Below are 16,851 nucleotides of genomic sequence, written 5' to 3'. Positions count from 1 at the left end.
AGCGTTTAGTAGATATTTTAACCTAGCGTTTATAATTTTTACTTAGCAATTAGTATTTTCACTTAGCATTTAATATTTTTACTTATTGTTTAGTATTTTAAGTTAACAAATGTACTTAGCATTTAGTTTAAAAACTTACAGCGTTTAATTTTTTCTCCTCAAAATATTAGTTACTGGCTTATCGGTATAGGCAACCAACAATGCTACATATTACCGAATACATACGCAGTTTGGTTTCCCGAATGACTCAAAAATAGCCAATGAAAATGAAGCATCAGTTTAAAATTGAAACGTGTAACGGTTAGAAACTGAACCGTCAAAACCTGGCGAGAGAAATTTATCGGTGGTTGTTGGTGTACGATTACGGACAATGTAAGTCTTATTTTAAATTATTTAACTTTAATGTAAGTACATTTTGTCAGATATCTTCGAAATTTGATGTTTATTTATTATTTTGTTATCTCATCGTTTATATTAATTATACATAGTTGAACACGAAAAAAACTATGAATTATTTATACAAATTACTTAACGATTCTGTTATCGCCAAGTTTTTTTAGGCATAATACGCTTATTTGTAAATTAGGTTATAATACAGAAATACCACCCCCAAAATTGTGTGGCGTTTATCCCCAGCAGCTTGTGCTCAACTTGATAAAGTTGTAATCGAATTTTGCAAATGTTTAAATTGTTTGCTGCAAAATTATTTTGTTCCTTTGTTGTTGATTTTTACTTTTTGCCACTACGTGGGTCGTATGAAGAACGCTTTTCTTATCATTTCCTACTTGTAAAAAAGTCTGATTTTCAGTCATATGGGGGCTTTGCCCCTGTGGAGTTTACTGAGGCTGCGCTCCCGGCTTACTTGTAAATCCTTCTAAATCTAAATGACTGAAAATCGGACCACTGATATCGGACTTAGAAGGTTGTACAAGTGTACCGACGATATTCTCTCATTTCATGTGATTAATTAAAATGACATTTATACCTAAATTTAATTTCACGAAATTTAACAGTGCCCAATTATTTTTGATACATTTGCGTGTTTATCTCAAAAATGAAAGTTAATTCAGACATTGACTACTACTAAAGTCTGTTTTTTCTTTAAATGGAAATTACCAAGCCCTAGAAATTTTGTTAAAAAATTATGGTTATGTTTTCATGTTGATGTTGTCAAAATTTTGACTTTTATGAATCTTGTGTGCTTGTTTGCTCTTTCTAAGCTTTTACAATCGAATACCTGAGAACAAACATCACTACCTAATGTCCAAAGACAAAATTCAGTGCTAATAATATTTATAGAACCACACTGTAAGTACAGTGTTGTGGACAAAAATGAGCTTTTTACTACTAAAACATTAAGGCTGTTGGTTCTTGATGTGAATTTTATTTGATATTTTTAAACCTTATTTTTGAAGATAAATGAACCAATTTTTTTACAACTTTATAATTAATAGGACTTTCGGACTACGAAACATTTTTTTATAATCTAAAAAAAATATATTTATTAATTATTTAAATAATTAGTTAAACTCAAAATAGCTTTCGTCCTCTGAAAATATTGTTTTTTTATGACTAATGAACATTTTGTATATAAAATGTTTAACGCTATTAATGCAAAAAGTATCAAAAATATTTTATAATTTTTTTCGTAATTTACGGCAAGCTGCTTTGATACAAGCGAGGATGGAGGCGGAGCTAAGCGCACGTGTTAAGTAGCTTATGGTCCGAATTGTGAATGATTCAAGGGTCCTCTCAAATATCGGAAGCGACAAAATTAATAAAATGCACAATGATTCTTCATGAGTAAAATTATATATACAGGTGCGCCAGAACTCGCGCCCCAGAGAAAAATGTCATATAAGGTAAGATACCAGCAACATGGAAAAAATGTTAAAAAAAATTTATCTATAAAAATTTCGAAGTTATGAGGGTTTAAAGTTTGCTTTTTGACTTTATTTATTTCTGTTAGAAAAATAATTTTACAAGTTTTTTTGCTATAGGCTATTAAAAGAGGAAACAAAGAAGTTGTATCCTAAATTGTAACTCTGTTTAATGTTATTTGTGGCTTTTATTGGCAAAATTTTTGTGCCTTTACTAAATAATTGTAAAAAAACATATACAAGATCATCAGTATCATTAAATAGACATAAAAAAATGTCAAATGTCAAAAAATAAATGTCAAAATTTTTTGACAGATAGAATTTTTTAAACATTTTTTTCATGTTCCTGGTATCTTATCTTACTTGGAAATTTTCTCTGGGGCGCGAGTTCTGGCGCACCCTGTATATACATAATTATGCAGTAGTATCCAATTTATTTTTATCAATTTACAATGTTTTAGTTGACTTTTACATTTCGTTGTTCATGATTCCAGAAGTTTTATTAAATTAATTTGATGTTTTTTTTTAAATTTGATTTAGAAATAATTAACAATATGTAGTAGAAAAAAATTAAAAATAACAAGCTTTTTGTATTTTGTGTAAACGCTGTCAGAGATTCGGAAATTTTTATGATTTAATTTCGATTTAAAAATAAAAACAGTATGTACAGTCACAGCCAAGTAAAAGCGACCACTAGTATAACATTTTAAATTGTGGCATATTATTAGACTTTTAAATGAAAATTTCAATGACAGATATTTGTAATTTTTTATTTTTAAATTTGATATTTAGAAAAATTTCAGGTGATTTAATACCAATTTAAAACAGAATAAAGTACATTAGTGGTCACTTTTATTTCACCGTAAATGTACCTACTTCCGTTTTGTTAAAATTGTTAGCATGGTAATTTTTTTTTATCAAAGTAGTAATTATAATTAATTTTTTTACAAATTACTTTGGATAATCATAGGTGCACTGTTAGTGTTAGTTTTAAAAACAATGTATGGTATAATAAAAAATAGATATATTTATTTAATAAACGTTTTTATAAAATTAAAAAAAAAAATGTGTTCAAATAAGTTTCTGGTGAAAATTGCTATAAACAAGTCCCAACAACTGTTTTGTATCAATATTAAGATCTTACATTTAAACTCTTTATTTTAATTCTATCGTCAAAATTCACCTTTTTAAAATTAAACAATGAAAATTTAAATACCAGATAAATATTAAGCAATTTTTTGACACCAGGGCACTCTTGACCAGAAATTTATTTAGACACACTTTACATAATGCATTTTATTTTAAAGTTTTAATTTCATTTAAAGCCAGAAGAGGTAACATGTTTTCCATATAATTTTTTTTTAACTTTGGAAGCATTTTTTCTTTCCAAAACTTCTCATCTCTATTAACTCTGACTATTTCTAAACCTTTATTGCTCCAAACAATGAAAAAACAAAACTGTCTTTTTTTTTAACTAATAGTGCAGGCAGAGACGAACGCGACAATCATTTCACATTTTAATTTCAGTTACAAGCCTTTCTTAAATTCACAAACAGCCTTAATAAAAAAGGGTGTCTATACAGAAAAAGTTATTTTGCAAAAGATACAAGCAGCGTTTTTGAATATCGGCAATAAATTTTGTGTAATTTATTGAAATTAGTTCAAAGTTGATGCATTTTCTAAATTCTTCGGCTTTGTGTTAAAGTTGTTATTTTTTCAACTTGTTTTTCAAAAACAGTGCAACCAGACCTATTAACTTAATTGCGTTCTTTCTCGTTGATGTTTATGTTGTATTCTCATCGATTTCTTACTAAAAATTAGGGAACATTTAGCAAACCTGCAATACAAATTTCTTCTAAATTTAAGTGGTGGTCTTTTTCTGATTTGCACACTTTTTGTCTTCAAATTTCCAAAAACTGTTTGCGGTACCAAATTTGTCTCCGTTTTTGTGTTTTTGTTTCTAAATTTCCTTAGACGATTTTTTTTGCTGACGTTTAATGACATTTTTTTTAAATTAACTCAAAAACCAACTTCTTTTATTAAAATTACCATGAACAAATTTGTTAGGGGTGCCAACGTTACGACTATTTGACATTTCCATTTAATTAAAAAACAAACTTACATAGCGAATTTATCTTTTTAGACTGGAAATAAACATGTCGGCTGGAAACTCCAAAATTCCTAAGCTTCCATCATTGCTGAAACCTCCTACCAGGAGCCACAAAAATTTGTCAGTAGCTGAGAATAAAACCAGTACTGTAAAAACCACCGAAAACGCGGCTGTAAACGTTGCTGCAAGGAGAGGTCTTCGTAGATCGAAATCTACACCCCACCTTAATCCTTTGGCTTCGAGGCCACTACTCACTAACGTTAGACCAGGATCAAGTAAACAAACAGAAAAAAACAATGCACTTTTAGTAAGAACGGGACAAAAACGGCCAGCGACACAAAAAACAGATCAGGAAAACAAACCAAAAATCCAAAAAGTCAAGATCCCTGATTGGGATTATAAATCCCGATTTCATGAAATACAAAAGAAACACACGACGTTAGTGGGGAGTTTTAATGAAATGAAAACGAGAATATTAAGTAAGTTTCCTGTCAAGTTTTAATTACAATAAGTAATTATTGTAATCGATTTCAGATTTTGAAGGATTGGATGAAGAAGTACAGATTCTGCGCCAAGAAAACAGCAACCAAAAGGAGCAATTACAAGCATTTGGACATCGGGAGGAATTATGGCGGCAAGAAAAAGAACGTCTTAGTGGAGAAAACAGCGATTTAAGTACCCAATTACTTAAACTTACAAACGATTTCAATGACTTGGAAAAACGCCATGAACTTTTACAAGAAAATCATAAAGAAAATTTAGAAGTATTGGAAAAAATTCGATCCGAAAATTCGACTTTAACAAGTCAATTAGAGAAAATCAACATTGATTACAATGAGTTGAGAACTGAGCATGAGTTGTTAAAAAAAAATTATAAGGAAAATCTGGACCGACTGGACACATTACAAGATAACATCAATGAGGCGCAAAGCCAAAATATTGAATTGAGCCGACAAAATGAGGAGTTGATAAGAACTAATTTGATTTTAAAGGAGGACTTAGAAGCCCAATACGACCATCGGAGACAATTGCATAACGCAATCCAAGACCTCAAGGGAAACATTCGGGTGTTCTGCAGAGTCAGGCCCCCGACTAACACTGAAATAGAAAAAAACGAATTATGTGCAATACATTTCCCCAATGAGAGCAGTCTGGACATAAGAAAATCTCGAGAAAGCATTAATGCAATCAGCGGACGGGCGATGGACTTCAAGCAGGAATTTTCGTTTGACAGAGTTTTTCCTCCAGAAGCAAACCAAGCTGAAGTTTTTGAAGAACTTTCCCAACTCGTTCAGTCAGCTTTGGACGGCTATAACGTCTGTGTATTTGCTTATGGACAAACCGGATCTGGAAAAACCTACACTATGCAAGGAACGACGACAAACCATGGTAATTATGCATAAAGTTTAGTGACTGAAAAATCAAGTCAAAATTTACTTGCTTGGTTTTGTTACTGAGATTTTCCTTATATGCAAAAACGATCACTTCTAAATCTCATTGTTTTCGATTTTCGTAAATTTAAGATATGCAAAGTTTGATTTTTTTTATGGAAATTATCAAGTCAAAATTTTGGTGAAAAAATTGGTAGCAGCTTATCTCCATAGCCACAAATTTTGTTTGTTTTTGTCCCTAGCATGGCCAACTTCATCTGTCTTCCGCTGCGCTCCATACGGCCGTAACATACTGTCGATTTTATATGAATGCGTTGAATTCTACTAACCTCAAAAAATCGTCCGGTAACAAGCGTCATCTACTTGATAACTTAAAGACTATAGATATTTCAAATTTGACAATTTTTGTCAAATTTTCAATCATTCTTTTAAAAAGTTCAAAGATCGGCAAGAAATGTTTTGTTTGTAGAGAAAAAGATACTTTATTTGAAATACTTAGCGATATAGCAGCTCGTGCTGAATGGTTAAAGAATACTCCGGAACTTTGTGGTAATTCTATGAACAAAAATTAATAAAAACATTTACCTAAGTTCCTACTGCTTATTTGTAATAGACAGAATGCTCTCGAATATACATTCATATTCGAGTTTCTGTCTTATTATGATATAAACCCTCTCTATTATCGGACTTAGTTTTCCAAAAAATTTTTGGAATTAGAATGGAAATAGCTACTTGTTCCAGAGGATTGCCAGCACCAAAAAACTGTTACTTTACCTCAGCACGCATTTGGCCGACCAAATTTGTCGTTTCAGTCTTCGACAAACGTTTCAGTAACAAATTAATTTAAAAAGAAGGAATTTTGAATGAGGTGCAGGTAATTTCTAATTTAGAACTGTCAAAATATGAATTAAAAAGTTTTCAGTTAACCAAGTAGATGGCACTACTTACCGGACGATTTCGACGATATTTTTGAGGTTAAGAGAATTGACTTTTGGCTCGTTATGTTACGGCCGTATGGAGCGCAGCGGAAGACAGATGAAGTAGGCCATGGTCCCTAGAAAATTATGGTTATGTTTTCATGTTATGATGTCAAAATTTTGACTTTTATGAATGTTGTGTGGTTGTTTGCTCTTTGTAAGCCTTTATAATCGAATACCTGAGGACAGACATCACTATCTAATGTCCAAAGACATCATGACTGACATTTGACAATTGAACTTTTCTGTCAGTGACGCTGTTTTTTAAGTCAAAATGACAAGAGTAAAATTCTGGTGTGAACATCACACGACTTTCCTTATCCAACTTATTTGGAAAACATTCTTACGGTTTTGGAAATCCGAGTAGTAAACCTAACGTTTGCTTTAGTGCCACCTGCCGGATTACACACGAAGTAGATCATAGTTACCGCGGGTTCGAGTCTGGGGTGCAATTTTTTTTAGTTCGGTACCCATTATAATTTTTATTTTATCACATTTTACTGTTTAATAAGGTATATTTCATGATTCTAAATAATCTTCAACCGTATAACAAATAACTTACATACCAAATTTCAAGTTTCTAGCTCTTATCATTCTCGAGATATGCTGTTTACAGACAGACACACACACACGACCCAATGGCCCAAACCAACTTTTTTGGTGTCTTGAAGCTATAATTGTAAAAATCTGGGTAGGTCAAATTTCAGCCGATTACAATACTTTCCTTATAGGATAAGGAAAGTAAAAAATTAAGTTATTAATGTAAAGGTTGTTTTAGAGTTTACTTTGTGAAAATGACAATACTGCCCGAAATTTTAATTCCGCAACTGTACATTGTGGACCAAAATGAGCTTCAAGAAACATTTTGATAAAAAAGGGTGTCTAAACAGAAGAGAATTCAAATTCTCTTTAGTTCCAAAATTGTTACTTTTTCAATTCGCTATTCAAAAATGGTGCAACCAGACCTACTAATTTATTTGCGTTCTTTCTCTTTGATGTTTATGTTGTATTCTCATCAATTTCTTACTAAAAATTAGAGAATGTTTAGCAAACCTGCATTACAAATTGCGTCTAAATATTAGCGGTGGTCTTTTTCTGACTTCTGTTTGCACACTTTTCGTCTTCAAATTTCCAAAAACTGTTCGGGGGACTCAATTTGTCCACGTTTTTGTGTTTTCGTTTCTAAATTTTCTTAAATGATTTTTTTGCTGATGTTTAATGGCATTTTTTTTTAATTAAAACAAAAACCGGAACTGCCAACTTCTTTTATTAAAATTACCGTGTTAGGGGTGCCAACGTTAAGACTGTTTGACATTTCTGTTTAATAAAAAAAAAAACAGAATATAGCACGCGAAAAAATAGTTTCCATGGAAACGCTACTTTCAGGCGATTCCAGTGTTATATGAACTTTGCACGCCCTGAAAAATTTTTTTTCAGCTATTTTTGAAACGTCCGTCTTGAAACTTGTATGAGGACATAGTAAAAATCTGAGGGTTTTTATATGAATTTTTTGAGAATCTTAAAAACCTGCCTACTTAATTGTTAATTTTTTATTTAAACGTAATATTTTTAAATTATTTGCTTAGTAGAGCACCAATTAATACAGGGTGCGCCACAACTAGCGCCCCAAAATGCCATGTATGGTAAGATAGGTAAAATTCTATCTGTAAAAATTTCAAAGTTATGAAAGTTTGACTATTTATTTATTTTTTTTTTTTGAAAAAATAATTTTACAAGTTTTGTTGCTACAGACTATTAGAAGAGGAAATAAGGAATCTGTATCCCAAATTGTAACTCTGTTTAATGTTATTTGTCTCTATTATTGGCAAAATTTGTGTCCATTTTTTCTAAATAATTATAAAAGAAGCATATATAAGAACAGTACCATAAAAAATGTCAAATGTCAAAATATAAAGACCAAATTTTTTTGATAGATAGAATTTTTCAAACATTTTTTCTATGTTCCTGGTGTCTTATCTTACTTGAAATTTTTCTCTGGGGCGCGAGTTCTGCCGCACGGTGTATCTATTGTTTAACAAAAATCATTTCAATATGTTTATTTGTTTTTAAGATAATGTTTTTTGCTTCGAGGTACTTACATCCCTGTTTTTCTAATATACATTGAAAAAATAAAAACGGTATAATAATACAATACATATACAGGGTGCGCCAGAACTCGCGCCCCAGAGAAAATTGCCATGTAAGGTAAGARACCAGGAATATGGAAAAAATGTTAAAAAAATTCTATCTACAAAAATTTCGTTATGAGATTTTAAATTTTGTACATTGACTTTATTTATTTCTGTTGTTGTTATTTATTTAGTTCTGTTTTTTGCTAGAAGAGGATACAAGAAAGTTGTATCCTAAATTGTAACTCTGTTTAATGGCATTTGTGGCTTTTATTAGCAACATTTTTGTACTTTTACTAAATAATTATAAATAAACAAATACAACATCATCAGTATCATTAAATAGACATAAAAATTGCCAAATATCATCTTACATGAAATTTTTCTCTGCGCTGCGAGTTCTGGCGCACGCGTTCTATAACATATCTTTTTACGAAAATGAGAAACAATGATATTTAAAAGTGATTATTTTGGCATGGAATTACTCAATATTAGTTGCTTTTGGGATACTAACCCTGTGCTATTGAAAGAAAGAAACGGCAAGTTTTTRTGAAATCATTGGAAAATGAACAAAATGTCATTATTTAAGTCCGCAACTAATCAATTTTCAGTATCTTAGTTGTTAAATCAGGTGTACAAGCCTTCTTTATTTATACCTTAAGTAATAAGTGCAATGTTGCTTAAAAAATTGAGACAAGTTTTAATTTTTCTTATTTTTTAGGTATGATCCCACGCACTATTGACCTAATCTTTGAGAAAATCGAAAAACTGAAAATTGCCGAATGGAASTACACCGTTTCCGCGAGCTTTCTCGAAATTTACAACGAGAACATAAAGGACTTGCTGGTACCGCACAGTGCCTATGATTACGAACTGCGTTACAACGAAGGTCGGGGCGTTACGGTAACAAATTTGAAAATTGTTCCGATTGATTCAGCTCATATGCTCAAGTCGTTAATGGAGGAAGCTCATAAGAACAGGGCAGTGGCCAATACGGACTTCAACGAACACAGTTCAAGATCGCATGCTGTTACCAAAATTCATCTTGAAGGATACAACGCTCTGAGTAGAGCGAAATATGCAGCATCAATAAATCTCGTGGATTTGGCTGGTTCAGAAAGTGCGAAAACATCATCTGCTGAGCGATTGAATGAGACTAAGAGTATCAATAAAAGTTTGTCTACTTTAGGAAATGTTATGCTGGCACTACATAATAAGGACGCTCATGTGCCCTTCCGGGACTCTAAACTTACCTTTTTGCTACAATCGTGTCTAGGTGGAAATTCGAAAACTTTAATGATTGTTAATATCTCACCGTTTGAAGAATGTTTTGGAGAAAGTGTAAACTCGCTAAGGTTTGCTGCTAAAGTCAAGGAGATAAAAACTTCTGCCAAGAAAAACAAGTGTTATGCTCCACCAGCAGCGTTACTGCCTATTAAGAAAGACAAATAGATTATGTTTTGATTATGTTATTATTATTTTATTATTTTAACTTGTAAATTTTGTGTATAGTATAGTGTTGCGAGAGTCGTGTAATGAAAGTTTTTATTCACATTTGTGTATTTTACTTATTTCACTAGAGATTTTACTTGAGACATTTTGTGTTTTTACCGAACGCGACTGTTTTTATAATTGTACTATTATTATTAAACATTTATTTGCAGTGTAATACAATGTATAGTGAATGAATTACAAAATGAAAATTAATGATAATAAAAAATTGTTCTGTTTATATGTTGTTAATTTAAACTTAAAAAACTGGAGTTCTGGTTTTGAATTACGAAGTAAAATTCTTTTTCATATTGTTATTAGTAATTAATTAATTGTTAAGACTCGGAATATATGCAAAATGCATATTTGTTATTAAGAGGTGTATCAACAAAATTATAAGCTTTCTATGCATATTTAATGTTTTTTGATTAAAATAAGCCAATTAAAAAATGCATATTTTAGGAAATATTGCATATTTTCTTCAAATCACAGATCTTCGATTAAAAATTTTAGTTCAGATTAAAAATTTGGACAGTTTAAGAAAAATGATCGGATTAGAAATATGTTAAAGAGAAAGCAACCGGTAAATCGCCGAACTCAAAGAATTAGTATTCTGCTGAGTGTTTCTTTTTCTGATTCGTTTTATACAGGGTAAATATAAAGTATGGAACCAAACGGTTTTTTTTAAATCATTTGCTTTCAGAAAATAATAATTAATATGTAATTATAGGTATAAATTAAACTAATATAACAAATGTGATCGTATTTTGAGAAGAAAATTTTGTTTTGTTTTTGAGTTAAGCGATTTTTTCTGTGCAATTAATATAAAAAAATGTTTTGAAAAAATTTAATATAAAGTAGATAGTTGTATAATCTTTCATAACCTCCATGAGAAAAATGGTTTTTTAGTGGGTTGCCATTTAAAAAAAATAAATATTTTTGTAGAACTCAAAAACAAAACAAAATTTTGAAAACTTTTATTCTTGATAAACCATCACCATTAATAGTTTAAGCAAAAAACGTTTGGAAAATACAAAGTTTATTGTACTGAAGGATAAAATATTATCCCAACTTTGATTTTTTATTGTTAAAAGTTTWGCATATCGGCATATATTGTATGTAGAATATTGTGTGCATATTGTTGTAAAAATACGTGCATATATATGAGCATATTTGACGGAGTTTCTGTGCATATAATCCGAGTCCGAGTAATTATTATTGGTGCAGTTTTTTAATAATTGGTTTTCTATAAAAAATACCTTGCGGGTTATGCAACCAACAATACAATCAGTTAATTAATTAAGCTGTTTTTAAGCATTTTTTTTTCTTTATTTTATCAATAAGCGTTAATAATAATTACAGCATAATCTGTGTTGTTGTCAGTATTATTTAAAATAATTTCTTAGAAAATAAATTGGGAATTTGATGTTTGCACAAAATTGTCACCAGCGTAGTGTTGGCACCAATGCTGCGGGAACAACGGTGCCATTTGCAAAGCGGCGTGTTGTGCTACCGCCGTAATTATAATATTTTTAACTGATTGATATAAAGTGAAAAGTGACTAGTAATTAAGAAAAACCAAACAAATTAAGAAGAATTTAATTTTTCAAACTTCAAGATGGCTACACAACCTCACAGTAGAAAACGTGTTTGTTATTATTATGACAGTAAGTAGACACCAATTTTTCTCAACCACCAATTATTCCACCATTTCGAGGCATATTCTTTAGGAATGCACCAAAATAATGCATGAGTTTGCTAATTTTTATGTCATATCTTGCTATCATGTAAATACGATTTTCGAAACCGTAAGCCCACAAATTCACGATAGACTACGGTCGCCGTATTTTTACTCGACGCTGATTGGCCATCTTAGTTTACGATGTGATGATGACGCTTTTTTGTACGGTTGTACGATTTTAAATACTATTAGTCCATCGTGAATTTTTATATCAATTTTTATAACAAAAAATTTGATTAGGTGATATTGGAAATTATTATTATGGCCAAGGACACCCCATGAAACCCCACCGCATAAGGATGACCCACAATTTGCTCCTCAATTATGGCCTTTACAGAAAAATGGAAATTTATGTGAGTAATTTTTAAGTGTTAGTAACAATTTATAATTAATTTTCTCAGCGCCCCCATAAAGCCACTGCCGAAGAAATGACCAAATTTCACTCGGATGATTACATCAGATTTCTCAGGTCCATCCGACCCGATAACATGTCAGAGTACAACAAACAAATGCAGAGATTTAACGTTGGTGAAGACTGCCCTGTCTTTGACGGCCTGTACGAATTCTGCCAACTCTCAGCCGGGGGCTCCGTCGCGGCGGCWGTCAAGCTGAACAAYCAAGCGTCTGAAATTTGCATCAATTGGGGTGGGGGCTTGCATCACGCGAAGAAATCGGAAGCTTCGGGTTTTTGTTACGTAAATGACATTGTTTTGGGCATTTTGGAGCTGTTGAAGTACCACCAACGCGTGTTGTACATCGACATTGACGTGCATCACGGTGACGGTGTCGAAGAGGCTTTCTACACCACAGATCGGGTGATGACAGTTTCGTTTCACAAGTACGGGGAGTATTTCCCCGGGACGGGGGACCTCAGAGACATTGGGGCCGGRAAAGGCAAATACTACGCTGTCAATATTCCACTTCGTGACGGGATGGATGACGAGTCCTACGAGAAGATTTTTGTTCCGATTATAAGTAAGGTTATGGAGACGTTCCAACCCAGCGCTGTGGTCCTCCAATGCGGGGCTGATTCTTTGACTGGCGACCGCTTGGGTTGCTTTAACCTCACAGTGAGAGGCCACGGCAAGTGCGTGGAGTTCGTCAAGAAGTACAATCTTCCATTTATGATGGTCGGGGGCGGCGGATACACCATTAGAAACGTCTCCAGGGCGTGGACTTACGAAACTTCCGTCGCTCTGGGGGTGGAAATCGCCAACGAACTCCCCTATAACGACTACTTCGAGTACTTTGGTCCTGATTTTAAGCTACATATCAGTCCTAGCAATATGGCCAATCAAAACACCCCCGAGTATTTGGATAAAATCAAAACGCGCTTGTTTGAAAATCTGAGGATGTTGCCTCACGCACCAGGTGTGCAAGTTCAAGCCATTCCTGAGGATGCTATTAATGAAGAATCCGACGGGGAAGATAAAGTTGACAAAGATGAGAGACTACCTCAGAAAGATCTCGATAAGAGAATCGTGCCAGAAAATGAGTTTTCCGACAGTGAGGATGAAGGAGAAGGAGGAAGAAGGGATAATCGCACTTACAAAGGCAGGAAGAGACCGCGGTTAGAAAAGGGGGTTGATGGGAAAGAATCAACAGGTGACGAGAAAATAAAAGAAGAATTGAAGTCAGAAAAAGGTAATTTAGTTTGTGCTTGTTTGGTTGTATTTTTAACTCTTTCTTTTTTGTGTAGAAGAGAAAGAAGACAGTAAAGCCAACACAATTGACGATATGAAGAAAGATACGGGACCAACTCCGTGACATACTTCTCAGTATTCTAAATATAAGTGTCGTCAATAGTTAATTATTTTTTCTGCCGTTCAATACAGAGTTTTATTGTATTTTGAAATCGTATTTTTTAAGAGAAAAAACTGAATTCACTTTTATAACTAATGAAGTGGAAGTTTGCTTATGTTTCAAACGATAAAACATTTTGTACAATGTTAACGTAATATCGTAATTATTCAATGCAATAATCTGTGTTTCGTTGTGTACTTTTTTGTTTAGTTTGTAGATTATTTTGTACATATTCATTCCATTACTTGCTATTTATCTCATATCAAAATTAAACGTTTGTAAGATTTTTTCTGTAAATAAAATCTTATGGTTTTATTTATTTCTATGCGCTTGTACTTCCAAATTTGGTAATAAAATTACATATGTAAAAGTAGGTTTATTAATGCAACAATGTGATCAGTGATGGAATTACTATGGTTGCCTTGGTATGAATATTGTTGCTACATTTAAAACTAAATATCTTTTAATTTATCAATTCTAGACATTAATTTTTTTTAAATAGACAATTTATTAGTCTATGAGATGTAAAAATAAAAAATAGGGTGTTCCATTTAATTTTTTTAAGTTTTAAAGCTTTGACATCTTTTTTTCGACTGCAATACTTAAAAAAAGTTATTGTCTTAAAGTTCGTACTTTCCTCTTTACAGTGGTAATTTTTTTCCAGCTGTTAACTTTTTGTGTAATGAATTTATTTAAAAAAAAAAGGATGTTTTCGCCCAAAAAAAAAAACAAATTAATTCAAAAACTAAGCAAAATCGACTAATAAGAGTTTAGCTTAAAAACATTTAAATTGAAAAGTTGGCATTCAAAAATGCCAAGAAAGTAAGTCTTGGTATATAATTTCATCATTAATAATATAATTATTTGTAGAAAATTACTTTTTATAACGGAATCAGACGTGATTGTTCCTGGTTCTCAAATTGGTAAAGAACTTGCTAGCCCCCAGCCTATATCTGATGAAATTCTCTCACGTGAGGTTTCAACCACGGAACCACCCTCGAGACAGCAATCTACGTCTTTGAATCAATCCATTTCTGAGACTGGAGTCTTGAGTCAAATTTCCTCCCTCACCCCTTATCACAACAAATGGGTGATAAAAAAGAGTCACGAGTAAGTCTGAAATGCGGTCGTGGTCGAATTCCCGAGGCGAAGGCAAATTATTTAGTTTTGATTTATTGGACGAAAGTGGTGAAATAAGATGTACAGCGTTCAGAGACTTGGCCGATAAATATTTCAATTATTTACAGGTAACTGTAATTGAGGGTAACTGGTCGGTGTGACTTAATCTGTTTCAGGTCGATAAATGGCAAAATAATGCAACTTTTGACCAAATTTGGTAATTTTTTGCAAAAAACGAGTTTTGGGTTCAAAACCGGAGTTAAATACATAGGTACTTGAGAAAAAGGTAAAAAATAACTTTGGCATTTTTTACAAAAAAAAAATGAATTTGGTGGTTTTTCGGCCTGTTTAATGAAATTTCGTGAAAAAACTACAGCGTTTAAAAAGACAAAAATAGCACCATTTTCGACTCAATTTGCTGTTTAGTTTATTTCTAAATTTTTCAACTCTTCTGTAACTCTTTTTTTTTTAATCAGRCCATCAGCTGTTATATCAGGGACATGCGCAGGGCTACAAACTTAAATACGAAATTCCATAGCCACCTATTATGCCAATTTCAATGAAATCTACTATAAAGTCTGTTTTTTTTTTTAATGGAAATGCCAAACAGTCAACGTTGGCACCACTAGTAAATTCATTCATGGTAATTTTAATAAAGGAAGTTGGCAGTTTCGGTTTTTTGAATTAATTTGAAAACAATGTCATTAAACGTCAACACAAAAAATCGTGTAAGAAAATTAGAGAAGAAACATCAAAAAAGGAACAAATTCGGTACTGCTAACAGTTTTTAGAAATTTGAAAACGAATAGTTCGCAAGCAGAAAGTTTGAAAAAGGGCCTGTTAAAATGTAGACGCAATTTGTAATGCAGGTTTGCTAAACATTCTCAATTTTTAACAAGAAATTGACAAGAATACAAAATAAACATGAATGAGAAAGAACCTCGGAAAGAACGCAATTAAATTAATGTCTTGTGCATCGTTTTTGAGAAACGAGTTGAAAAAGTAACAATTTTGAAACTAAAGCTGAAGAATTTATAAATCGCATCAACTTTGAGCTCATTTCAATAAATTACACAAAATTTATTGCCTATCATCATAATACCTACTTGTATCTTTTGCTGAATAATTTTTTTGTGTATACACATCCTTTTTCATTAAAGTTTTTGTAGCAAGAACCTCTTTTTTGTCCACAACTTACTTGCGGTGTGTTTCTATCAAAATTGTTAGCACTGAATTCGGTCTTTAGACCTTAGGTAATGATGTATGTCTTCAGGTATCCAATTATAGCGCTTTCAAAGAGCAAACAGGTACACAAGATTCATAAAAGTTAAAATTTTGACAACATCTCAATTTGAAAACATAACCATAATTTTTTAACAAAATTTCTGGGGACAAAAACAAAGAGCAAACAAAATTTGTGACTATGGAGACAAGCTGCTATCATTTTTTTCACCAAAATTTTGACTTGGTAATTTCCATTTAAAAAAAAAAACAGACTTTAGTATTTTGTTTTCTTCCATCAAAATTTTGACTTGATTTTCTAAATACCAATAAACAGTTTTTACTGTGCAGTAAAAAGCGATAGCAAAGGCGAAAAAATAGAAATTGTATTGAAAAAACATTCATTATTTAATACAACAAACTACAAACACTATTTTTATTAAGAATTGTTGGGTTCTTTATTTGGTGTGCAATCTTTTCAAGATTGCTTTTATTTTCTACATGCAAAGACAAAGACAAAATCTTCACAACCTGCAGCACCTTCAGTTTCAACCTGAGTTGCTTCAATTGTCGCAACAATGTTTTCAGGAACATCTTCAACCCTTGTTATTTGTGGTACCTGCTGATCAAGTATTTCATCTTTTTATCTATTTCTGAAAACAATGAAATTGTTAGCTGTGCGTGTTTTCCTTTCTATTATAAAATATCTTTCGCCGTTTTAGCCTCCATTAATTCTAAAACTGGACATTGTTTACATTCACAATTGGGGTTGATAATTGGGCCACTTTTTGGCGCATCAACATTCATTGTATCACCAGTGGAGGGTTTCCCAGGTTCAGAGACTAAACTTGAAATTGGAGATTCTTCTACTGGAGCTTTAATCGCCAAAGCTCCTCCTTCAGTTTAGCTAGTGTTTTGATTCTATTCCTGTTACAAGTTTTCCCTTTTCCTTTAATATTCTTGAATTTCAGTAACCGCACTTCCACAGT

At 32.1% G+C, this 16,851-nt stretch overlaps 2 protein-coding genes across 2 annotated transcripts; both read left to right on the top strand.

Moving 5' to 3' along the window:
* Positions 1 to 260: 260 nt before the first annotated feature.
* LOC123015815 (carboxy-terminal kinesin 2) lies at positions 261 to 10,219 on the top strand. Its single transcript, XM_044415812.1, has 4 exons — positions 261 to 372; positions 4,024 to 4,469; positions 4,525 to 5,379; positions 9,209 to 10,219. Exons 2-4 carry the CDS (start codon positions 4,037 to 4,039, stop codon positions 9,937 to 9,939), a joined length of 2,019 nt encoding a protein of 672 aa, XP_044271747.1. The 5' UTR covers positions 261 to 372; positions 4,024 to 4,036; the 3' UTR covers positions 9,940 to 10,219.
* Positions 10,220 to 11,443: 1,224 nt separating this feature from the next.
* LOC123005984 (histone deacetylase HDAC1) lies at positions 11,444 to 13,837 on the top strand. Its single transcript, XM_044400141.1, has 4 exons — positions 11,444 to 11,645; positions 11,960 to 12,072; positions 12,121 to 13,363; positions 13,419 to 13,837. The coding sequence occupies exons 1-4, from the start codon at positions 11,597 to 11,599 to the stop codon at positions 13,484 to 13,486; spliced, it is 1,473 nt and encodes a 490-aa protein (XP_044256076.1). The 5' UTR covers positions 11,444 to 11,596; the 3' UTR covers positions 13,487 to 13,837.
* The last annotated feature ends 3,014 nt before the right edge of the window (positions 13,838 to 16,851 follow it).

This window comes from Tribolium madens, unplaced genomic scaffold (genome assembly GCF_015345945.1).
Source record: "Tribolium madens isolate multiple individuals breed KSU strain unplaced genomic scaffold, Tmad_KSU_1.1 Scaffold_11;HRSCAF=98;Tcas5.2_LG3b, whole genome shotgun sequence".
NCBI classification, from domain to species: Eukaryota; Metazoa; Arthropoda; class Insecta; order Coleoptera; family Tenebrionidae; genus Tribolium; species Tribolium madens.
This window is presented reverse-complemented; position numbering and strand designations above follow the sequence as displayed.